Source organism: Artemia franciscana, chromosome 11, assembly GCF_032884065.1.
Source record: "Artemia franciscana chromosome 11, ASM3288406v1, whole genome shotgun sequence".
Lineage (NCBI taxonomy): Eukaryota > Metazoa > Arthropoda > Branchiopoda > Anostraca > Artemiidae > Artemia > Artemia franciscana.
In genome coordinates this window covers 42,325,959-42,348,551 of record NC_088873.1, presented here as the reverse complement: position 1 = coordinate 42,348,551, position 22,593 = coordinate 42,325,959, and the positions used below count along the sequence as shown (strand labels likewise).

At 35.6% G+C, this 22,593-nt stretch overlaps 1 protein-coding gene across 1 annotated transcript in view; it reads right to left on the bottom strand.

Annotated features, from left to right (window-relative positions):
• Window positions 1-4,400, bottom strand: part of LOC136033249 (IQ motif and SEC7 domain-containing protein 1-like) — a 359,466-nt gene extending 355,066 nt beyond the window's left edge. Inside the window, exons 1-2 of the mRNA XM_065713973.1 lie at window positions 4,300-4,400; window positions 2,052-2,668 (exon numbers count right to left, since the gene is read on the bottom strand). Of these exons, the coding sequence (XP_065570045.1) occupies window positions 2,052-2,209 (158 nt within the window). The 5' untranslated portion in view covers window positions 2,210-2,668; window positions 4,300-4,400. The remainder of the gene's footprint in view (window positions 1-2,051; window positions 2,669-4,299) is intronic.
• Window positions 4,401-22,593: the final 18,193 nt, after the last annotated feature.

Sequence of the window (22,593 nt, the reverse complement as noted above, 5' to 3'; positions counted from 1 at the left end):
GGGTGGTGATATTCTTGTAAGTATGTGGCATTTTGCAAAAAGGGCCTAAGTCCATTTTCACCAACTTTACAGGAGACCAAAATGAAAATAAAAACACACAATAATTTTTTTTTCATAAGTCAGAAACTTGAAACTTTAAAGATGATTCTTAGTTAACTTTTCAATAGAAATTCATTGGCAATGCCCAAATTACTAAATTGTTCGTTAATCAGAAGATAAGGGATTTACACTCTTTTGCCCGCCTTTTTGGAACAATTTATAACTTGGTCAGAATTAGAGATAAGTACGTTTCGAATGGATCGATCAATAGAAATTTTTTAAGTTCTTTCGAACCATATGCTTAATTCATTTTCAACAAAAAGTGATGTAAGATCCTTGCTGCAAAACGCCCCAGAAGTTACCCTATTTGCACTGATGTATTAATCTATTGCGTATTCGGCATTGCACTTCGTTCTGAATTGGATTCGTTGATTGTTTCTGGACTAAATTGATGGGCGACTGTTCGATATTTTCCTCTTGAGTGATTAATTTTTCTCTTTTTTTCTTTATCCTCGCATTTCCAGCCATATAACTTTGTGTGTTTGTGGGGGGGGGGGATATGTGATGATCTATTTGATTTTACAATCTAAATTTATTTTTGAACAATTATACCTATTTAAACGGTCAAGGAACGCTGATCAGGGAATGGTTAACTTTATTTATCATAATAATCAAACAGTTCGTGGTAACGAACTGTAGTAAGGAGCGACCCGGCCCAATAGTAACCAAAACTCTAAAAGATGGAATTTTGATACCAATAGCTACGTCAAAAGAATCGCATTTTAATGCTGATTATAGATATATAAGTTTCATTAAGTTTAGTCTTAGGCCTACCCATCAAGAGTTACGAGCCTGAGAAAATTTGCCTTATTTTAGAAAATAGGAGAAAACACCCCCTAATAGTCATAGAATCTTAACGAAAATCACACCGTCAGATTCAGCATATCAGAGAACCCTACTGCAGAAGTTTCAAGCTCCTATCTACAAAAATGTGGAATTTTGTATTTTTTGCCAGAAGGCAGATCACGGATGCGTGTTTATTTATTTGTTTTTTGTTTTTGTTTTTTCCAGGGGTGATCATATCGAACCAGTGGTCCTAGAATGTTGCGAGAGGGCTCATTCTAATGGAAATGAAAAATTCTAGTGCCCTTTTTAAGTGATCAAAAAATTGGAGGGCACCTAGGCCACCTCCCACGCTAATTATTTTCCCAAAGTTACTGGATCAAAATTCTGAGATAGCCATTTTATTCAGCATAGTCAAAAAACCTTTATCAATCAAAACTCTGAGAAAGCCATTTAGCCAAAAAAAAAAGAATATATACAAATTTCGTTTCAATTAATCATCTGCGGAGCCAAAATCAAAACATGCATTAATTCAAAAACGTTCAGAAATTAAATAAAAAACAAGTATTTTTTAACTGAAAGTAAGGAGCGACATTGAAACTTAAAACGAAGAGAAATTACTTCGTTTATGAAAGGGGCTGCTCCCTCATCAACGCCACGCTCTTTACGCTGAAGTCTTTTACTGTTTAAAAAAAGTAGAGTTGAGAGAAAGAGTCAAACTTTAGCGTAAAGAGCGGGGCATTGATGAGGGAGCAGCCCCTTTCATATACGAAGTAATTTCTGTTCGTTTTAAGTTTTAATGTCGCTCCTTACTTTCAGTTAAAAAAACTTGTTTTTTTTTATTTAATCAAAAATATAAACCATTACAAACATAGATCGCCACGCTAGGGGAAAAGTTAAATTTTTGCTAATGCGTAGCGACTACCTGCATAAACATTCCTAAAACATCTTGAATTAAGAAATTAATTTAATGTATCAGTATACACATACTGAATTTATCGATAAACACAGTTTTAGCTCTTTACAATTTAATATTACAGGACTAATCGAAAAAACAACATTTTTGCTGGCCCGCAGTAGAAAAAAATTAAATAAGAACTTTTATATATTTTTTTAATGTAGGTATTCTGAATGTGGTTAATATTGCTGAGAAAAAAAGACAGACTTACCCTCTATTGCAAAACCTTTTCAACTCCGCTATTTCCAACTCGAACTGCAACTGGCTTAGCTGGCAATGTAATTCATCCCTTTCAACTTTCATTGCTTGAATATCCTCCTTTATACTTTCCGATATATCACAATTATCAAAATTCACCTCAGGATCCATTTTTTTTTCACTAGTTTGGTTTTACACACCTTTATTTTCGTAAAAGTATCGAAAAAACTACACTTTTAATTATAAACAGTAGCAATGAAATTCCAGAACAAATAATGTGTATGAATCACTTTCTAGAGTTAAAATTTTTTCACTCGAACAATATCTCAAGCTTTAACGAGTAGCGCAGCAATTAAAAAAATTTGCCACTTTTTCGATTTTTAATAATAACACATTTAACAAAAAATAATCCAAATGAATATTCATAAAATGATGATTTGTCAATAGTTTCTTTGACTAATTCGATCTGGCAATCTTTGCGAGTTTTGACTATTTAGCTCCAATATTTTCGCCCAATATCAAACAAACTTCCATCAGTTCTGTTTGCGTGGCAATGCTGAACACGGCCTTGGCATTGAAACGCAACTTGTATTATTCCATCGTAATCTTTTCGCTAATTACCATATAAAGCTGAAATAATAACAAAAAATATTTAAGATATTTCTCGGACACATCGGGAAGTAGGAAATTAACTGCATTAAAATTATGAATGCAGTTGGGGAACTTATACACGAAATTAGGATATAATTATTGGCACCTGACGCAAACTATTCTGTTGCTTACGTGGCAAAACACAGCTGTTTGAATTTGGATTAAAAAAAAAAAAAAATATTTTGACTATTTTCTTCAGAGAAGTATCGCATGATTATTATGTGACCTGAGTAAGTCAATTCGCTGAAGTCATAGCACAGCCACTGTTAGTTTAAATGTGTTTTAATGCAGGGGTTATCCACTCCAGAAGGAAAGAATGAAACGCTGAAAACTACTTTAAAAATTGTAAAATGATTAATTATATTTCTCCTAGAAGTGCTTCATTATACCTCAATCCCGCATAATTTGCAAATATATAGTCCTAGTTATACCTTCTCCATGAATTGTCCCGTTGCTTGACACAACGAGGAAATCCACGTAGAATATATAATTTGGTGTATATATTTCCGCATTAACGGGGATAGGGGTGAACTAAATTAAAGTACTCTTATAACTAGTAGAAAGAAGTGTTTCAGGATTTTCTAAAGTAGTTTTTAGAATTTTATAGCGTTTTCTTCTGAGAAGAAACCACTGAAAATCCAGACCTTTTAAATTCAAAATCCTGTCATTAAGAAAAAAAAATCCGTTTGGTTTATGGGCTTAAAGTTTCCAAAAATTCATAGAAATTATTTTTTTCTTTTTACTGGGCTAGAATTTCAGATAGGAAGTTTTAAAAGCGATTAGCTTTTTTTAAAGATGGGGTTATTTGCATTTCTGAATATACGCTGCAATATGATTGGCTAACGAAAATTTGTTACTGATGTAAACCAATAAAAGTACAGCACACTTTTTACCACGTAACTATAAAACAAACTCTTTTTGTTTTGTTATCTCTCTTTTTCCCTTTTTTTTTTAGTGGAAGGCTGTCTTAACAAAGGAATGCAGAAATCCGTTTCTAAAGATTTTTTTACTGGCCTATGAGGAGAAAGAGATCGAACCCGTAAAGAGTTTTTTTTTATGCGTTGGACGCATAAAAAAACACATTTACACATATTTTTAGTTTCTTCACGAGAGGTTTAGACTCCCAAAAGCCGTTCTTAATTGGCGAATATATCCACAAGACAAACAAGTGACATCCAAAACTCCTGCGGTATCAATTTTATTTAACTGAATCTTCTTTTTATTTCAAAATATAAGCTTTTTTTCTCACAAGCATAAACATGATACAAACCAGGTAATGTAGTGCTCAATTGAGTTTCCAAATAAATATAAAATGACAGTCATGTTCAGATACAAGTTTCTGTCCATAGACGGTAAACACTTTCAGAGGAGGAGGGCACCCTTCCCCCAAGAATGTCACAAATTTCGAACCATAGAAAGCTGGGAAATGATTGGAGGGGTGACATCTTTCAGGGGAAAAATCTTCTCTTCAATCCCAACCAAAGAAAATATTCCCCCTCCTAGGACATTTTTATTCAGGGCCCCTTCAGCGAATATATTGTCTCACAAAAACAAAAAACTGACTTTTATGCATTTACAGGAGAGCACAAAGTGAACTGTATTCAGTATACCTCTATAAAAACATGCCAAATATTCAGTTATAAATTGAGACAGATTAAAATTGTATAAATGTCAGATACAACCTCTACACTATGAATGCTAGTTCGCAACTGAGAAATTTTCATCTGAAATCTATTTCAAATGCCGGTTTTTTTGGCGCTAGGATCGCGTCATTTAAATATCTATGAGTATAGGATCCTAATAGTTTGACAAAATAATTATTATAAAAATGTATGTTTACTTTAAAAATATACAGAAGTCATATTCAACAATTACTTGCATTAATTTAAAGAACAAAGGAAAAATTAAGAATAACAGGATGTATGCTGTCATTCAAAAGGAAAATTTATTTTGTTTAAGTTGTAAATGAAATCTTGACGAAGCTGACAATGCGAGACGATGAAGTTATTTGGCAAAAATATAATAGCCTATGTAACAGAACCAAGAGTACTTTCTTGATAGGAACAGGGGTTCTAATAAGAAGGGAAGGAAGAGGAGTAATTTGCCCTTCCCTCTTTACATCCATCCCTATGTTTCAGGAACACTCCTTTTCTTGTATATATTCATTGAAAAATACCTTTTTTTAGTATTTTAAGTGATGAAAACCCCTTTCTGGTATTTTCAATAGAAAATTTAACCCCTTGACTGTGAAAATGCATTTTAACTCTTATCGTCACTGAATTTTCCGGATTGGGACACCCATGGCTAGAAATTATGGTAACCGGCGTTTACCCCTCCCCCCGGAAATCACCCCAATTGAAAATAACCACCCCCCCCCCTCATCATGGAAAATAGCCAGATCCCCGGAAATACCCCTATGAGAAAAACACGGAATATACCACTCCGGAAAACACCCCCCTCCGTGGAAAATGTGGCTTTCCAAATTTGAGAATTTTGTTTCAGTTTTGTTTTTTATTTTCTGTATTGGGAAGACATTTTTTGTAATTGTTTATTATACACCGCTCATTTAAGTTTGTGCTGTGTAAAACTCGAGAACAAACCGGTTTCTTCGTAAGTTCCTTTCCACTTAGGGCGAGACAAGACAAAGACAAGTGACAGAATAGATGGAAAGTATATAATTTGGGCTATATATTTGCACATAATAACAGGGGTGCCAAATAAAGTATTTGGACAGTTTAAAGTCATAAATCAATTCTTACTTCATATTATGCAGAACAATTTTACCTTATACATTTTGCATGCTGACAGGTTATACTTTATTCTGTCCCCCTGATTTTCATATATATATATATATATATATATATATATATATATATATATATATATATATATATATATATATATATATATATATATATATATATATATATATAGCCCAAACAACATATTTCACATCTATTCTGTCACTTGTCTTAGTCTTGTCTCGCGCTAAGCTGAGAGAAGCTAACGAAGAAACCGGTTCGTTCATCTGTTTTCCATAGCGTAAACTTAAGTGAGTGGTGCATAATATATAGGCACCAAAATTCCTTCCCCCTACGCAAAAAAAAAACTCAAATAGAATTCTCAAATTTGTTAAGCCTTATTGTCCACCTGAGTTTATTTTCCGTGGGTGGAGGCGGGTTTGGGGGTATTTTACACGAGGGAGTATTTACCGGGGCATTTTCATTGGGGGGAGGTATTTTCTAGTGAGTGTTTACCGTAGGGGGCTTTTTCCACGGGGGTGTTTTACGGGTTGTATTTTTAGATGGGAGGGTGGGGGTTAAATGCCTAGAACAGGAAAATATTGGGATGCGGTGTTACATGACTTGTAGTTGTTAGAATAGGACCCGCGAAGTATCAAACTCTGCTTCGAAAGAAAAATTGTTTTAGGTGGGGAGTTGTGTTTTGGGAAGCTGTAAATATGTCGTTTATGGTGGTTTTTATTTGCAAATTTTTAATAACGTCACAATTTTCTTTTTTTGTAGTTTATATTTGAAATAGACTACTCAGGACACATAGCGTTTTCAGTAAAGCGCAAATAATACTCTTGCTTTTGAAGGGTTTAATACGGGTGGTAGTCTTATTTTTATTCCTGTTTATTCATGTTTGTTTAAAGTTTTTTTGATTATTCATTTTAGCTTTTGTTCTGTTTTAGGCTTAACTTATTCACCCAGTTTAGTTTCTGATCGTCTAAGTTTCACTTATTTAACTTTATTTCTGCTTGTTTTAGGTTTTGGTCTCGCTCTTTACTTTTCTTTGAAAACCTGTGCAGGATTAAAAAATGATCCACATAAAAGAGGATAAAGCACGAGTGCTTACTTCGATTTTTACCTTCGAAGTAGCCTCATCATTTTCGTATATACAACTTACCAATTTTACAAACTGTAGACAAAAATGGCTGGTAGACTGTAAAAGTTCAATTTTGTTTATTTACAATGTATCTATAAAACAAAACATGAAATTAGACACCCCCCGACGGATTCCAGGCATCGAAAGAAAAATGAATTGATGAGCAAAAAGACCCAACAAATTTCACAACCAGTAAAGAATAAAATAAATAACACTACCCGTTTATACCCACCTCGAAACCAAAAATGGACTAATTTAAGAAAATCGATCATTAGCTTACACATGAATTAGAAAAGATAGAATCATAATAAAGATTTATCAAAGCCATAGGGAAGAACAGTAATATTACTTGAGCCTAGAATCTTTTTTACAACAATACTTACCATTAAAGCTGAGGACTTAAGAGATGTGATAATTCAGCCACGTCTCGTTTAACAATCTAAGCATTAAAGTTTGGTCAGCTCTTTCACTCCCTTTTCCCGATTTTTCATTCCACTGTGTTCCTCTATCAAAACGGTATCTTCAACGTATCTTAGTCTAGTAATTATCTCCGTTGTAAGCAATTCGCTCGCTACATAAATCAAGCCAACGCCACTATATTTACTATATTTACTCATATTAACTATCTTATAAAGGGTCTAGATCACACTATGATATTTTTGGTACTTCTCTTAATCAAAAATAATAACCCTAATCTCTAGTTTCTTATCTGTAACTGCGTAACCACCTTATTCCAAAACTCATTTACTATAGTGCAATACCCGAAGCCGTATAATGTTTCAATTTTTTCAACATCGTCTCTAACTCCTCCTTACTAAATAAATCTTTCATCAAGTCAAAATCATCAACAATTTTTTCATTATTTTCTGTAATATATCTTATAATTTATTACGGTTAAACATATTCTATAATCGTTTTCACCATATCTCTTAACACTCTATTAATCACTTAGTGAGGCTGCATTCCTCCCTTTAATGGGGAACTAGTCCAGACTGACTGCTTGTCTAGTAAAACACACACTTCGGGCAGCTATGGTAAAAAAAAAACCAAGTAGATACCGAGGAATTATTATTTTATTATAGGAAGATGAGGGAGGTAAATGCTGAAAATGGAACGAATTAAGTGGAAAATATAAGAAATGATACAAAAAATTTCGGAAAGTCAAGTCTTTTCCACAACTTTTCTTTTTAAAACAATATAAACTTTATCGTAAAGAGAGAAGCGTTGAGGAGGGAACAGCCCCTTTCAAATACAGAATAATTTCTCTTCGCATTAAGTTTTAATGTCACTCCTTACTTTCACTTAAAATAATATTTCTTTGATCTAATATCGGAAGTTTTTTGAACTGATGGAGGTTCGAAGGCTCACCGTACATGAAAATTTAAAACAAACTTTGTATATTAATTTTGGAAGATTTATTCCGTATATGAAGGACTCCCCCTCCTCATTATCTTGCTCCTTACGCTAAAGCTGTCATCATCTATAAGAAAAAAAACGCTTCGTATTCCAATTAAACGGCCCCCATGTTTTAGTTGACGCTCTAAAAAACTGGGACAAACAGTCCAACTTTAGCGTAATGAGCAAGGTATTGAGGTGGGGGCAATCCTTCATATATGGAATAATATCTGTTCGTTTTTCAAATAATGCCGGTAAATTTGGCTCAACCTCTATTAAATATACCCCTCCCCCTCACAAAAACTCCTCCGTGAAAATTTCATCCTGCGTAAAGTGCCTCCTCTCGTCAAATTCCCTTCAGACAGTGCCATCTTCGCTGAGAATCCCCCTCCCGATAAAATTGCATGCGGACGATTCAGCCTGAATAATTCTCCTTAGTATTATTTCATTTGAATAAGACTTTGATTTCTAATCGGTTTCTCCATCACTCCAGATATCCTGCTATCCGTGGAAATTATTCCTTAGAAATCAAAACACGCGGAAAAAAGCCCCTGGATAATTCCGCCGGAACACAGTCACTTGAAAAATTTGGCAAAGAGAACGTAAGACAATTAAAAATAATTTCATATAGTAACTCCGTCGACTTCCCCCCCACCGTCCTGTGTAACATTTCTCCTGGAACATTCACCCCTCCCCACCCAGAAATTTCACTCCCCAAAGAAGATTTTCCCTATAGAAATAAACCCTAAGCACAACTCCTTATGAAAAATAACCCGAGAAAAAAGCAACAACAAATCCTATACGCAAACAATGGTTGAATTTTGTTTGGTTGTCTGGTGCGCTGAATCTGATGGTGTGATCTTCATTGACATTCATATAATTTTAAGGGATGTTTCCCCCATGTGTGAAAAAACAGGTGAATTTTGCCAGGCTCGTAACTTTTGATGGATAACACACAACTAGATGAATCTTATATATTTGGAATCAGCATAATAAGCTGATTCTTTTGATCTGTCTACTGATATTAAAATTCCATTTTTAGAGTTTTTGTTACAATTGAGACGAGTCCCTCCTTACTTACAGTTCATTACCACGACCTGTTTGACACATCATTAATATGAAGCAGTAAACCAATTCCGTTTTTCTATTTTGAAAACTAAGATTCAGCATAATAAATGACATCACGTAGCAGGCACCTACACATAAATTACTTTTTTTTGGGAGGGGTTGCAAATATAAAAAAAACACGTTTTATTTAACAATCCAAATAAGAAAAGCCAAGAGATTAAACAAAATTTAGGATTTGGGGAGAGGCTGGGCATTGAGGCTCCCCTTCTGTGTATGTCCCCATCAAATGCTTTGTCTACAAAAATTTGTTGTTTTTTTTTTTTTGAAAAGGAGCAAGAACTGTCATTACATAATACAAACCTGTTATGTGAAAACTCTTTGAAATTTATCGTGTCGCTTCTCTTCTACTTTTCCTGGGCTGAAAACACAGTTCTATACCTCCTCAGTTGCAAAAATAAAAGAATAATTTTTACTTTCTGTTTTAAAAATCTACTTAATATTTTTGTATTTTTAGGTGGTTTGTAAAAAAAAAACTTTTGACCTGCTTTGTGCGTCTTCCTTCAACAATTTTTGAAGCATTTTATAAACTATCAATCATTTTTTTTTAACAAAAAAGAAACTTTATATCCCGTAATCAGGTCATCACAACTTTAAGGGATTCCACAGGCCTACAGTTGAAAAGGAGGACAGAAACAAATACATAAAAAAGCTATTCCCCTTGCGTTACAATCTCTTGGGTTTACCACATCAAGCAGTCCGCTGTAATGAACTGTAAGTAAGGTGTGACGCGGCTCAATAGCAAACAAAACTCTAAACAAGAGCTAAGAGCTAACATGGTACTTGTGACGAGGCGAGAAGAGCTAAGAGCCAAGAGATCATCTGGTCTGAGCTCTAACAAAATTCTATGAATCAATATATTGATTTAAAAAGGAAAATAAGAGGCTTAATACCGGCCAGGATTTAAAATAAGAGCTCTGAGTCACGATGTCCTTCTAAATATCAAAATTCATTAAGATCTGATCACCCACTCCTAAGTTATAAATGCCTCATTTTTTCTAATTTTTCCTCTCCCTTTAGCCCCCCAGATGGTCGAATCTGGGAAAACGACTTTATCAAGTCAAAGCGTGCACCTCCCTGACACGCCTACCAATTTTCATCGTCCTAGCACGTCCAGAAGCACCAAACTCGCCAAATCACTGAACCCCTCCCCCCAACTCCCCCAAAGAGAGCAAACCCAGTACGAGTCTGTCAATCACGTATCAAGGACATTTGTTTATTCTATCTACCAAGCTTCATCCCGATTCCTCCACTCCAAGTGTTTTTCCAAGAGTTCCCCCTCCAACTCCCCCCAATGTCAAAAGATCTGGTCGGGATTTGAAATAAGAGCTCTGAGACATGAATTCCTTCTAAAAAATCAAATTTCATTAAGATCCGATCATCTATTCGTAAGATAAAAATACCCCAATTTTCACATTTTCCAAGAATTCCGGTTTCCCCCTCCAACTCCCCCCAATGTCAAATGATCTGGTCGGAATTGAAATTAGAACTTTAAAGCACAAGATCCTTCTAAATATCAAATTTCATTAAGATCTGGTCACCCTTTTGTAAGTTACAAATACCTCAATTTTCAAGATTACCCCCCCCCCACCAAAGAGAGCAGATCCGGTCCGGTTATGTCAGTCACGTATCTTAGACAGGTTTCTATTCTTCCCACCCAGTTTCATCCAGATCTCACCGCTTTAAGTATTTTCTAAGATTTCCGGTCCTCCCAACTGCCCCCCCCCCCAATTACGCTTGATCCGTTTGAGATTTTATATAAGAGATCTGAGTTACGAGGTCCTTCTAAATATGAAGTTTCATGAAGATCCGATCACTCCTTCATAAGTTAAAAATACGTAATGTTTTCTTATTTTTCAGAATTAACCCCCCCCCCCCCGCAATACAGCGGATCCGTTCCAATTATGTAAATCACGTATGTAAGACTTCTGCTTATTTTTCCACCAAATTTCATCCCGATCCCTCCAATCTAAGCGTTTTCCATGATTTTAGGTTCCCCCCAAACTTCCCCCAACGTCACCAGATCCGGTCGGGATTTAAAATAAGAGCTTTGAGACACGATATCCTTCTAAATATGAAATTTCATTGAGATCCGATCACCCGTTCGTAAGTTAAAAATACCTCATTTTTTCTAATTTTTCAGAATTAACCCCTCCCCCAACTACCCCAAAGAGAGCGGATCCGTTCCGGTTGTGTAAATCATGTATCTAGGACTTATGCTTATTTTTCCCACCAAGTTTCATCCCGATCCCTCCACTCAAGTGTTTTCCAAGTTTTAGGTTTCCCCCTCCCAACTCCCTCCCAATGTCACCAGATCCAGTCGGGATTTAAAATAAGAACTCTGAGACACAATATCCTTCTAAATATCAAATTTCATTGAGATCCGATCACCCGTTCGTAAGTTAAAAATACCTCATTTTTTTCTAATTTTTCAAAAATACCCCCCCCCCCCCCAACAACCCCAAAGAGAGCGGATCCATTCCGTTTATGTAAATCATGTATGTATGCCTTGTGTTTATTTTTCCCACCAAGTTTCATCCCGATCCCTCCACTCTAAGTGTTTTCCAAGTTTTAGGTTTCCCCTCCCAAATCCCCCCCCAATGTCACCAGATCCGGTCGGGATTTGAAATAAGAGCTCTAAGACACCATATCCTTCTAAATATCAAATTTCATTGAAATCCGATCACCCGTTCGTATGTTAAAAATACCTCATTTTTTAATTTTTCAGAATTACCCCCCCCCCCCCCAACCACCCCAAAGAGAGTGGATCCGTTCCGGTTATGTCAATCATGTATCTAGGACTTGTGCTTATTTTTCCCACCAAGTTTCATCCCGATCCCTCCACTCTAAGTGTTTTCTAAGATTTTAGGTTTCCCCCTCCCATATCCCCCCCCAATGTCACCAGATCCGGTCGGGATTTAAAATAACAGCTCTGAGACACGATATCCTTCCAAACATCAAATTTCATTAAAATCTGATCAACAGTTCGTAAGTTAAAAATACTTCAATTTTTCTATTTTTTCCGAATTAACCGGCCCCCACTCCCCCCCCCCCAGATGGTCAAATTGGGAAAACGACTATTCTAATTTAAGCTGGTCCTGTCCCTGATACGCCTGCCAAATTTCATCGTCCTAGCTTACCTGGAAGTGCCTAAAGTAGCAAAACCGGTACCGACAGACCGACAGACAGACCGACAGACCGACAGAATTGGCGATTGCTGTATGTCACTTGGTTAACACCAAGTGCCATAAAAACGGAATTTTGATATCAGTGGATATATCTAAAGAATCGGATCACTATACCGATTCCAAATATGTAAGATTCGTTAAGTTTAATGCTACCCATCAAAGTTTGCGAGCCTGAGGAAATTTGCCTGATCTTTGGAAAAGGGAAAACATCCCCTAAAAGTCAAAGTTGGACACGGATGCATATTTATTTATTTGTTTGTTCGTTGTTTTTTTTTTCTCTCAGAGGTAATCCTATCAAACCAATGATCCTAGAACATCGGTAGAGGTCTCTTTCGAGCGGAAATTAAAATCTCTAGTAGACTTTTTAAGTAACCACAAATATTTGAGGGGAATTTGCCTCCTTCCCATGTTCTTTTTTCCCAAAATATCTTTATATCATAAATTTGAGATGGTCATTTTGTTCAGCTTAGTTGAAAGGTCTAAAAAACATGCCTTTGGAGATAGCACGACCCCTTCCCCTCACAGCTCCTCGAGATAGGTCTTTAAGTCGTAAAACTTGCCCATTATTTACGTACAGCGCTTGTTATTGAAAAGTATAAAGACATTATTTTTGGGGAGGATTTTTTCCTGTGTGTGGGTTTCTATGGAGAGAATTTTCAGTGGAGAGGGAAATTTCTGGGGGTGAGCTTTCCAGGGGAATCTTTACACTGGGGGATTTGACAAAATTCCTATATGAAATCCTTTTTGTTCTTCTTACTTTCTTTTTGACAACCCAATTTTGCATGCGGAGATGTTCTGAAGGAATTGTCTGTGCTAAATTTTCAGTGGTGCTCAATTTCTGGTGAATTTCTGGTGAATTTGCACGGAAGTGAATTTTCGAAGTTATTGGAAGAAGGACTAGAACTGAAAGTCTTTTTCAAATGGAAATACGATAAGGATAATTGTCAGGATAATTAGTCCGTAATAAATTTTACTTAGCAGGATGAGAGGATTTTCAACATGGATGGAATTGCCCTGAAAGAATATTAAAGGGGAAGGGGATTATTTTAGGCGGGGAACTTTCCACAGCTCCTCGAGATAGGTCTTTAAGTCGTAAAACTTGCCCATTATTTACGTACAGTGCTTGTTATTGAAAAGTATAAAGACATTATTTTGGGGGAGGATTTTTTCCTGTGTGTGGGTTTCTATGGAGAGAATTTTCAGTGGAGAGGGAAATTTCTGGGGGTGAGCTTTCCAGGGGAATCTTTACACTGGGGGATTTGACAAAATTCCTACACGAAATCCTTTTTGTTCTTCTTACTTTCTTTTTGACAACTCAGTATTGCACGCGGAGATGTTCTGAAGGAATTGTCTGTGCTAAATTTTCAGTGGTGCTCAATTTCTGGTGAATTTCTGGTGAATTTGCACGGAAGTGAATTTTCGAAGTTATTGGAAGAAGGACTAGAACTGAAAGTCTTTTTCAAATGGAAATACGATAAGGATAATTGTCAGGATAAATAGTCCGTAATAAATTTTACTTAGCAGGATGAGAGGACTTTCAACGAGGATGGAATTGCCCTGAAAGAATATTAAAGGGATAGGGGATTATCTTACGCGGGGAACTTTCCACAGAGGATTTCTCCGTGAGGGGAGGGAAGTTTTCGTGGAAGTTGACCCGGATTTACCGGCATTATTTGGCAAACGATCAGAAATTAAATTAAAAACTTAGTTCGTTCAGCGGAAAGTAAGGAGCAATATTAAAACTAAAAACAAACATAATCATTCCGTGCATGAAAGGCGTCACGCCCACTCAATACATCGTTTTCAATACTAAAGTATTTTAGTACTTTTGGAATAAGCTTCTGATTCTAACTAAACGGCCCTTGTGTTTCTGGAGTCGTTCTTACAGGATTGGGAGGAAAACTCAAAATTCAGCATAACAAATGGCAAATTTAGGAAGGGGTCATTTACGGAATAATTTCTGTTTATTTAAAGCTTGTTAGCTGGCAAAAATTATTTTTTTTTAATTTAATTTTTTGTAAATCTTTCAAATAATGCCGAGAAATCGATTTCCGCCCATGAGAAATTCTCCCAACAAAAAAAATGTCTATGTGGAAGTTCCCCACGCGTAAAATACCCACCTGCCCCAGGAGATTCCCCCGAACAATTCCATCCTCGCTGAAAATTGCCGACAGAAGATTTCATGAGGACGATTCTGCCTGAAATATTCTTCTTAGCATGTTTTCATTTGAAAAGAAAAACAACAACTCATTTTTAATTTCTGATCGTTTTAAAATTAAGCCAGAAACTCCCCTCCGTGGAAATATCCCCCGGAAATACCACATACCAACGGAAAGCTTCTACTGTGGTAAATTCCACCATGGAGAGTTTCTCCCGTGGACACATCTCCTATGGAGAATTGCTTCCAAATTCTGGATAAAAATTATCCAGACATTTTTGACCCAAAATTATGCAAATTATGTACTGGTCTTTAGAAGGAACAGAGGGTGTAAACCTACTCCTCATAGTCCGTGCTTGCTTCAAGCTGACTCGGTTGTTTATTGTAATTTCCGTTTGTTTTTGGTTTTGATTTGTATGCACCTATGCTCTTAACAATGTAGCTTTCAGCATAAACCTTTATGATTCTGATATTTGACTGATGCGATTTGGTAAATAGATGACACTACAGTAGTTCCCGAACTTTTGACTCTGTAATTTCAAAGAATGTGCTCCTTTCATAGGCAGTACAATAGCGCTGCCTAAGTAAAGAGTAATGTGGGCAAAATGTAATAGTTCTTTTTTGTTTGTTTGAGAACAGGGAATTAGTGTAGAAGTAGTTGTCGTAGAAACCTCAAAAAGAGCCCTACGCCAATCATTTCCCCAAACAAATCAATAAAAACTTTGAGATAGCTGTTTTATCAAATGTAGTTGAAAGGTTTGAAAATTATGTCTTTGAGGATGATAAATTTCGTACAGCCCTCAGAGTAAGGGTTGTGAGTTATTTCCTGGGCATATAAGGTTTTTTTTTAGAAAGGGTGTTCGTATTAACTTCAGAGGGGGCTCATTGGATTGGTAACCAAAATTTCTAGTGCCATTTTTAAGAGTCAAAGTGGTCGTAGGGTAGACACCCCCTCATACACATGTCAAATTTTGCCGAAATACAACTGATAGACATTTGGAGATGGCCATCTGTTGTCATAGAAACTTCGAAAAAAGGTTACCTCTTCAAAATCATAAGTGATTGGAAGACAACTACCCCCCTTCCACGCCTATCATGTCTCAAAATATATCCAATCAAAATTTTAAGATAACCACTTTGTTCAGCATAGTTGAAAGGTCCAGAAATTATTTTGGTACTTGTGTATTATTCAGAGCACACTTAATAAGTGAAGTTAGGTTCTTTCGTGAAACAAACTACGATACAGGTACATTTTGTGAGAAAATTTGGTTTCATAGCCACAAAGACAAAACTATAAGACAAAAGGATAGGTTAGAATACTAAGCTGTAATTTTAAAATTTGTGTAATAAAGTATTGTATTTTCAATATATTTTGTTTTATTTCATTAGCTTTATCAAAAGTTTGAGCTATATATTTGCACATTAGAGGGGTGGGGTGGGGTGCATTATATCAAATACCTAAGTTAGCCTAATTTAACCACCTCTATGTATAAAATATCTAATTAAAATGTATCTGCATGGTGGTTTGTCTCACTTATTGAGAATGTTCTGAATAATACACAAGTACCAATATTTCTTAGCCTCAAGGGCATATAAGGTTCTCATGGAAAGTTGTCGTATGAAATTCGGAGGGGGCTCACTGGATTGGAAATCAGAAATTCTAGTTTCCTTTTAAAGAGTCACAGTCAGTGAAGATTAGCTCCCCCCTCACGTCTTAATTTCCTCAAATGCATCCGATAGAAATTTCGAGATTGCCAAAATTAGTCCAAAGATCACATAACGAGGCCCTTAGGGTTGAGCCAACCCCCCAGAGTCTGAAGAAAAGGGTTGTAAATTATGCCCCAGGAGTATATAAGATTTTTAAGGAAGGGATGATCGTGTGAACTTCGGAGGAGACTCATTTGATTGGAAATGTATAGTTCTAGTCCCTTTTTAAGAATCAAACATGATGGACGAACAACCGTTCTTATAGAACGGGTGTTCGTATAAACGTTGGATCAGACAGGACGCATGGGATTGTAAGTTAAAAGTTTTAGTGCCCTTTTTAAGAGTCAAAAGAGCATGAAGGGTTTGAAGCCCTCCTTCAAACCCATAATTTCCCAAAAAACATCTGACAAGAGAGTATTTAGATCAAGAGTAGGCGATTTTGATGAAATCTTTTAAAGCGAATTTAGGCACACAACCATAAATAAGTGGCACTTTTTACGCAAGAATTCTCGATGTTTCACATTAAATAGATTGACCTCATATTACAATAAGACATGATAATACTAAGAAAATGCTTTTATGAATATTTGCCTAAAGAACTAACTGGAGAAAAGGAACTCAAACAATAAGATTTGTTAATAAAGCAATTCTTACTTCATAATTTGCAGAATACTCATAGTGAACACATTTTGCATAAGCCCTTCCCCCCTCCAATATGTAAATATATAGGCTGAATTACATATTTCCTATCTTAAGATAACAATTCTTACTTCATAATATGCAGAATACTCACAGTTAACACATCTAGCATGCAGCCCCTCTATGTTTTACCTCCAACTCCTCCTGATGCGTAAATATATAGCCCATATTATATATTTCCTATCTATTCTCCCAATGCGCCTGAATTGAATTCAACCCATGTACCTGTAAATCAAATGAACTGTGACGAAACAAAAATTGGAAAAACAAGTTACGAGTAGCAGAATGCATTGAAAATATATACTTTGAAAATGTAAACTTTATATACTTTGAAAATGAGAAAATATATACTATGTTTTGGTTTCAGGAGACCAACTAAGGGTGTCAATGCCTTTTTCCTGCCTTTTACCTATACCTGCCCATCATGTTTATTAATAATTGAATATATATTTTTTTTAGCTCTGAAGATGTGCCCCAGCCTGACATTCGCAGAAAAATGCCAATGAAATTATGGCTGACATGTTCTTAGACAAACGCAATTTTAGTCTGCTCAGCTCAATAGAATTGCCAGAAGATATGTCACCCTTACAAGTTAAAGGTGGCCTAGTAACATTTGAACCGCTTGTAGGGCCATTGTCAAACAGTCCGACTGTGCAGATGATGAAAAGGACCAGAAAAAGAGTCCAAAGAGAAAGTGAATCGGACAAGAATAAAATCAAAGTGGTAGTTAGCTCCGAAATATTTTATATTGACCCTATTACAATTTGAAGCATGGAAAAGAACGTCAGATAAAAGTGAGCAAGTGCAGTTCAACATGTCCCTACTCCTCTCACACAATTGGCCAAGAAGAGGGACAAGCAATTTTTGAAGCGTTCTGGGCTTTGTTAAAAGAGATGAAACATATTTTATCTCAAAACAATTAAATGCCTGCCAAAGAAGAGAAACAGAACAAAAAAGAAACTTGGAGAAAGAACACCCTATTTTATAATGTGACAGTCAAGGAAAAAACATACCGTGTATGCAAAGAATTTTACCTGTCAACATTTGACATCAACCAGAAATGGATCTATTATGCACATAATACCAAAACTTCTGAGGATGTACCTAGTCCCAAACAAATTCCACAAACAAACAAAATAAGCACTGATACTTTAAATTGCGTTCGCAAGCATATTTTGTCTTTTCCAGTGGAGTCTCATTCCCGTCTGTCCAAAACTTAACACGAATATCTTGGACAGCGGTTTAAGTCTGCGAAAGACTTTGAAGTTTATGATGAAAAATACCGTTTCGATTCTAAAAAGCCTGTGGGAGAAACAGTATATTGAAGGGTGTTTAATACATAATTTAACTTAGTGTTTCATGTACATAAAAGTGATAGGTGTGACATATATGAGGAAGTTGTGACATATATGAGGAAGAGTATGAGGAGGTTGCTAGTAGGAACGGCATTGATTTACCAGAATCAGTTCGGTTGAAGTACGAGAAGCACGTGAAAGGAAAATCAGAGAGTAGAAAGGAGCGTGATAAGGACCGTTGTAATCATTCAGTGGCAGTTCTCTGTTTTTATCAAGAAAATGTTTGTCCATCCCCAAGGGAAATGTCTCTTTTTTTACAAGAGAAAGATTACAGTTTACAACCTCACAGCTAAACTAGATTTAAGGAAAAACTCAGGGGAATCTATCAGTAACAATATGCAAAATATGCAGAGCATCCTGTTCAAAAATCTACCGGTTGAAAGAATTATTATGAAATATTGTGAGTTAGGACACTCTCTAATTCAAGAAGAAGATGCAATACACAGTGTTATTGAGAGGGCATTTAAGAACCAGGAAGTGTACCCGCCTTTAGACCTAGTCAAAAAATAGATTAAAGTAGAGCGTCAAAATCCATGCGTGATCATTTAGTTGCAACCACCACATTTTGTGAATTTCCAGGGACGGTCAAATAGCTCAAATTCCGCCAGAATTTCTGTAAGAGAGTATGGTACAAACAGTATTTTGGCAATTTATTGTGCTGGAACTGTTTAATATTTTGCTTGGAAATTCTCATCAACCCTTTATAATGCCTTGCTTTTCAGTATGTAAATAGATCGTGTTTTTACTCCAACCATATCTGTTTTGCAAGGTTGTAAACATTCACACGCATTTTTTTCGAAATTTTGTGTTCTTCACTTACGCTAATTCCGCTTCCAGGTGACAAAATGAAGGGAGATGACTAAAATGGTAATATTTGCATGCTACAAATATTATTACAACTACCACCACTGCTACTAACACACTACTCCAAATACAATATTAAGCGGAATTTGAACTAATTCAAAAGACACTATGTGCCTGCACACTTTCAAAAGAGGGAAATTGGGTATTAAGTTTCAACTTTCAGAGAATGGTTAAACGGGAACATTATTCGACCAAAAGGCAATATGTGCACACAACTTGCCAATGCTACCATCACTGCTAAATTTTCACTACTGCTACTTTACACTACTGATAAATTTACATTATACTACTACTACTTCAGCTACTATTACTTCAAGAAATTAACAAACATACAGTTAATAAAAGAACATATCAACAATGTCACTATACTCACTAATCGTATTAACCTGAAACTTCCAGGACTTGATGAGAGGGATATTCTAATGACAAAAGGCAATATGTTAATACTACTACGAGAGAAAGAGAAAGATGGGTTTACTAATATAAATAAACAAAACAAAACAAGCAAATGGCCCGAAGTAAAACTTCAAGTACTACCACTGTTACTATTAATACTATTGCTAGTTAAATCAATACTACTACTTTGATTACTATTACATTTCTGCCTAAGGGCATGAATGTGAAATTTAAAAGAATTTTGAGGGAGGAAGGTGAACTGAATCACATCACTCTCTCTGTCCACAAGGTGTCAAAAGAGCGTAACAAAAATATCTTTGGAATAGTTTAGTAAGTGAATTTGAAACTAACAATGTTTGTTATGGAGGATGTTAAAATAACCAAAAGAAAATATTTGCATCCTAATGCTACTGCTTCTACTCGTGTTGTTACTACTGCTGCTGCTAATATTGCTTCTACTTCTACTACTGCCACAAAATTTAAGGCTACTATTATTAATTCAACTGATACTACAATTGCTTTTAAAACTAAGGGTATTAAGTCAAAAAATTAGAATATATTAAACAGAATGGATTGTCAAGAGGACGTATCAGGAATGCTTTATGAACAGTTGATGATATTAAACTGAAACTTTCAGTGTGTGTTGAAGGGGATGTTCAAGGAACTGCCAGGCCATGCGCATACTGCTACTACTGTTACTGATGCTCTACTACTACTGTTCAAGGAATTGCCATCCACATACTGCTACCTTTTCTGCGACAGATATAGAAATACAGGAGAAGCTTTTAAACTAGGGTGGCGAAGGCTATTTTTCTTCTCCCTCGGATATACCCTTCTTCTCATCTTTAAAATGATGCTCGAATAGCTCCGCTGGATCATATTTTGGGCAAAGTTGTTTTTCGTATCCTGCTTTTCTAAGTACACTTCCACCGCATCTACAGCCATTTTTTTTTTTTTTTTTTTTTTTTTTTTTTTTTTTTTTTTTTTTTTTTTTTTTTTTTTTAATGGACAGGCATAAGTAAATACTCATCTTCTTTACGTAATTCTTCTCGCAGGTTTGCCTTACTTTAATGTTCTTCCACAGCAGCTCGAAGGATTCCTTTCCATCAATCAATTCCACTAGGGAACAGTATCCCCTTTGCTGTCCCTCTATCTCTCTCTGCGAAGGCAGTTTCCAGGTGGGCCTTTTCATAGTCCAGTAAAATTTCTCTTTTCTTGTTTATTTTCCCCCTGTTTTTTTTTTCTGGAATTAGATCCCAAATGATGTACCTCTCTCCTCATCTTTGAAAATTATTTTCAGGAACCTTCCTAACCGTAATTTTTTTTTTTTTATGTTTTGATACCAATTTGGTCTTTCTTGTTTTCTATACTTTCTTGATTTCCGTTTATCGCTATAACTACTATTACTGCCTGTTTTTTCTTTTTTGTATTCTAGTGTATATTCTCCTTTATCATTATTTGTATGTATTATGCAATTTAGCGTATTATTTATGGTTTTTTCAGTGTTTTTTCTTACGTGATTGTGTGGCCCACAACAAACTAACCTTTTTGGGCCGAATAATCGTTTCACGTCTGTAAAAGTGCTTTAGTATGGTTAACATGATTGATTCATTGATTGATGACAACTCATGACTACAACTGCTACTACTTGCGATTGTGATTGCTACTACTAGTACTATAACCACTTTACGCCCCACTTTAGAGTTTAGGACTGTAACTGCAAATACTACTACAACTTTTACTGTCAACACTAAAACTATTTACCTGAATCAAAAGAATTTAAGTGCCTCCTCGTTGTCAAAATGGCATAGTGTATCCAGGTTGTCGAAAGGGCTTATCTGCAATATTGTACAAACGGCCGAAGTTATTAAACTAATAGTTTCAGGGAATTTCTTCTTTTTTTTTGGGGGGGGGGAGAAGTGCTACATTACATCAAACGGCGCAAAGTGGATCCTATTTTTGAAGTGAGTATATCTGGGAGTATCTACATTGATCTCAAGAATGGTTACCAGTATTAACTTGAAACTTTTAGGTAATGCTAAAGGGGATCTTAAACAAAATCAATGGCACTAAATACATTAGATTTACGAGGAAAATGTGTCATTAATATTTAGAGAAAAAGGGTATCAAGGGTATCTAGGGGAGGGTATCCAGCTAATGCATTCAGAGAATGTCGAGGGGGATGTTGAGCTCAAAGACACTATATTTTTCTCAGTTTTCAATGAGCCTCGCTGCAATATCTTAGAGATGGCTAAGATTGTTAAGTTTAAACTTTCAGGAAATATCGATTAGAATGTTGAAATAAATCAAAAGACACCATAAGCATTCTGGTTGACCAAACGGTATGTCTGCAATACCTAAGGAACAGTCAGGTGTATTAAGTTGAAACTTTCAGAAAATGTTAAGGGGGATGTTGAACGTAATTAAAATACAACTTTGCGTATCTCAGTTATCATAAGGGTGTGTCTGCACAATATTAAGATTGGCTAATGGTATTTAGTAGAAACTTTCAGTGGATTTTGAACTAAATCAAACGATAATGTTTACACCCAGCTGGTGTACCTCCAAAGGCTTCTTAAAATTTTATTCAAAAAATATTATTTTTTACTGTTGCTTACTCACGAAGCTTATACTATTCTGTTTCAAAGAGCATTTTGAAACACTAAATTTCTCATTCTTGTGCAAAATCATAGGAAATCAAACTTTCACTCATTTTCTTCTCAGGCAACGGGAATTCCGGCTACCAAAGCGAGGTTTGACGCCTGTGACTTCTTGTCCTCTTACATCAAAAATAATGATTCTGCCAACAAAAATTACATGCTACACACAAACTAAAAAACAAAAAAAACAATTTTTTCATCACCAGAATGTTGAGTATTTATTTCAACTTGATTTTGAATTATTAACCACAGAGTATAGGTGACTTACAGAAGTCACCTATAGTTTTTATGTTTAGCTAGGTAAATCATAAATCATGTCTGTGAACGAACCTGTTGAATTTGAATATAATCACGTTTTTTTACTGATTATTTAGCACAAATCCAACTCCAAATTTTGACCAGTCGGATTATACGAATACTGATTATTGTTGAATTAAAGGTTGTACTAGGCAAGTTTAATTTCTAGATA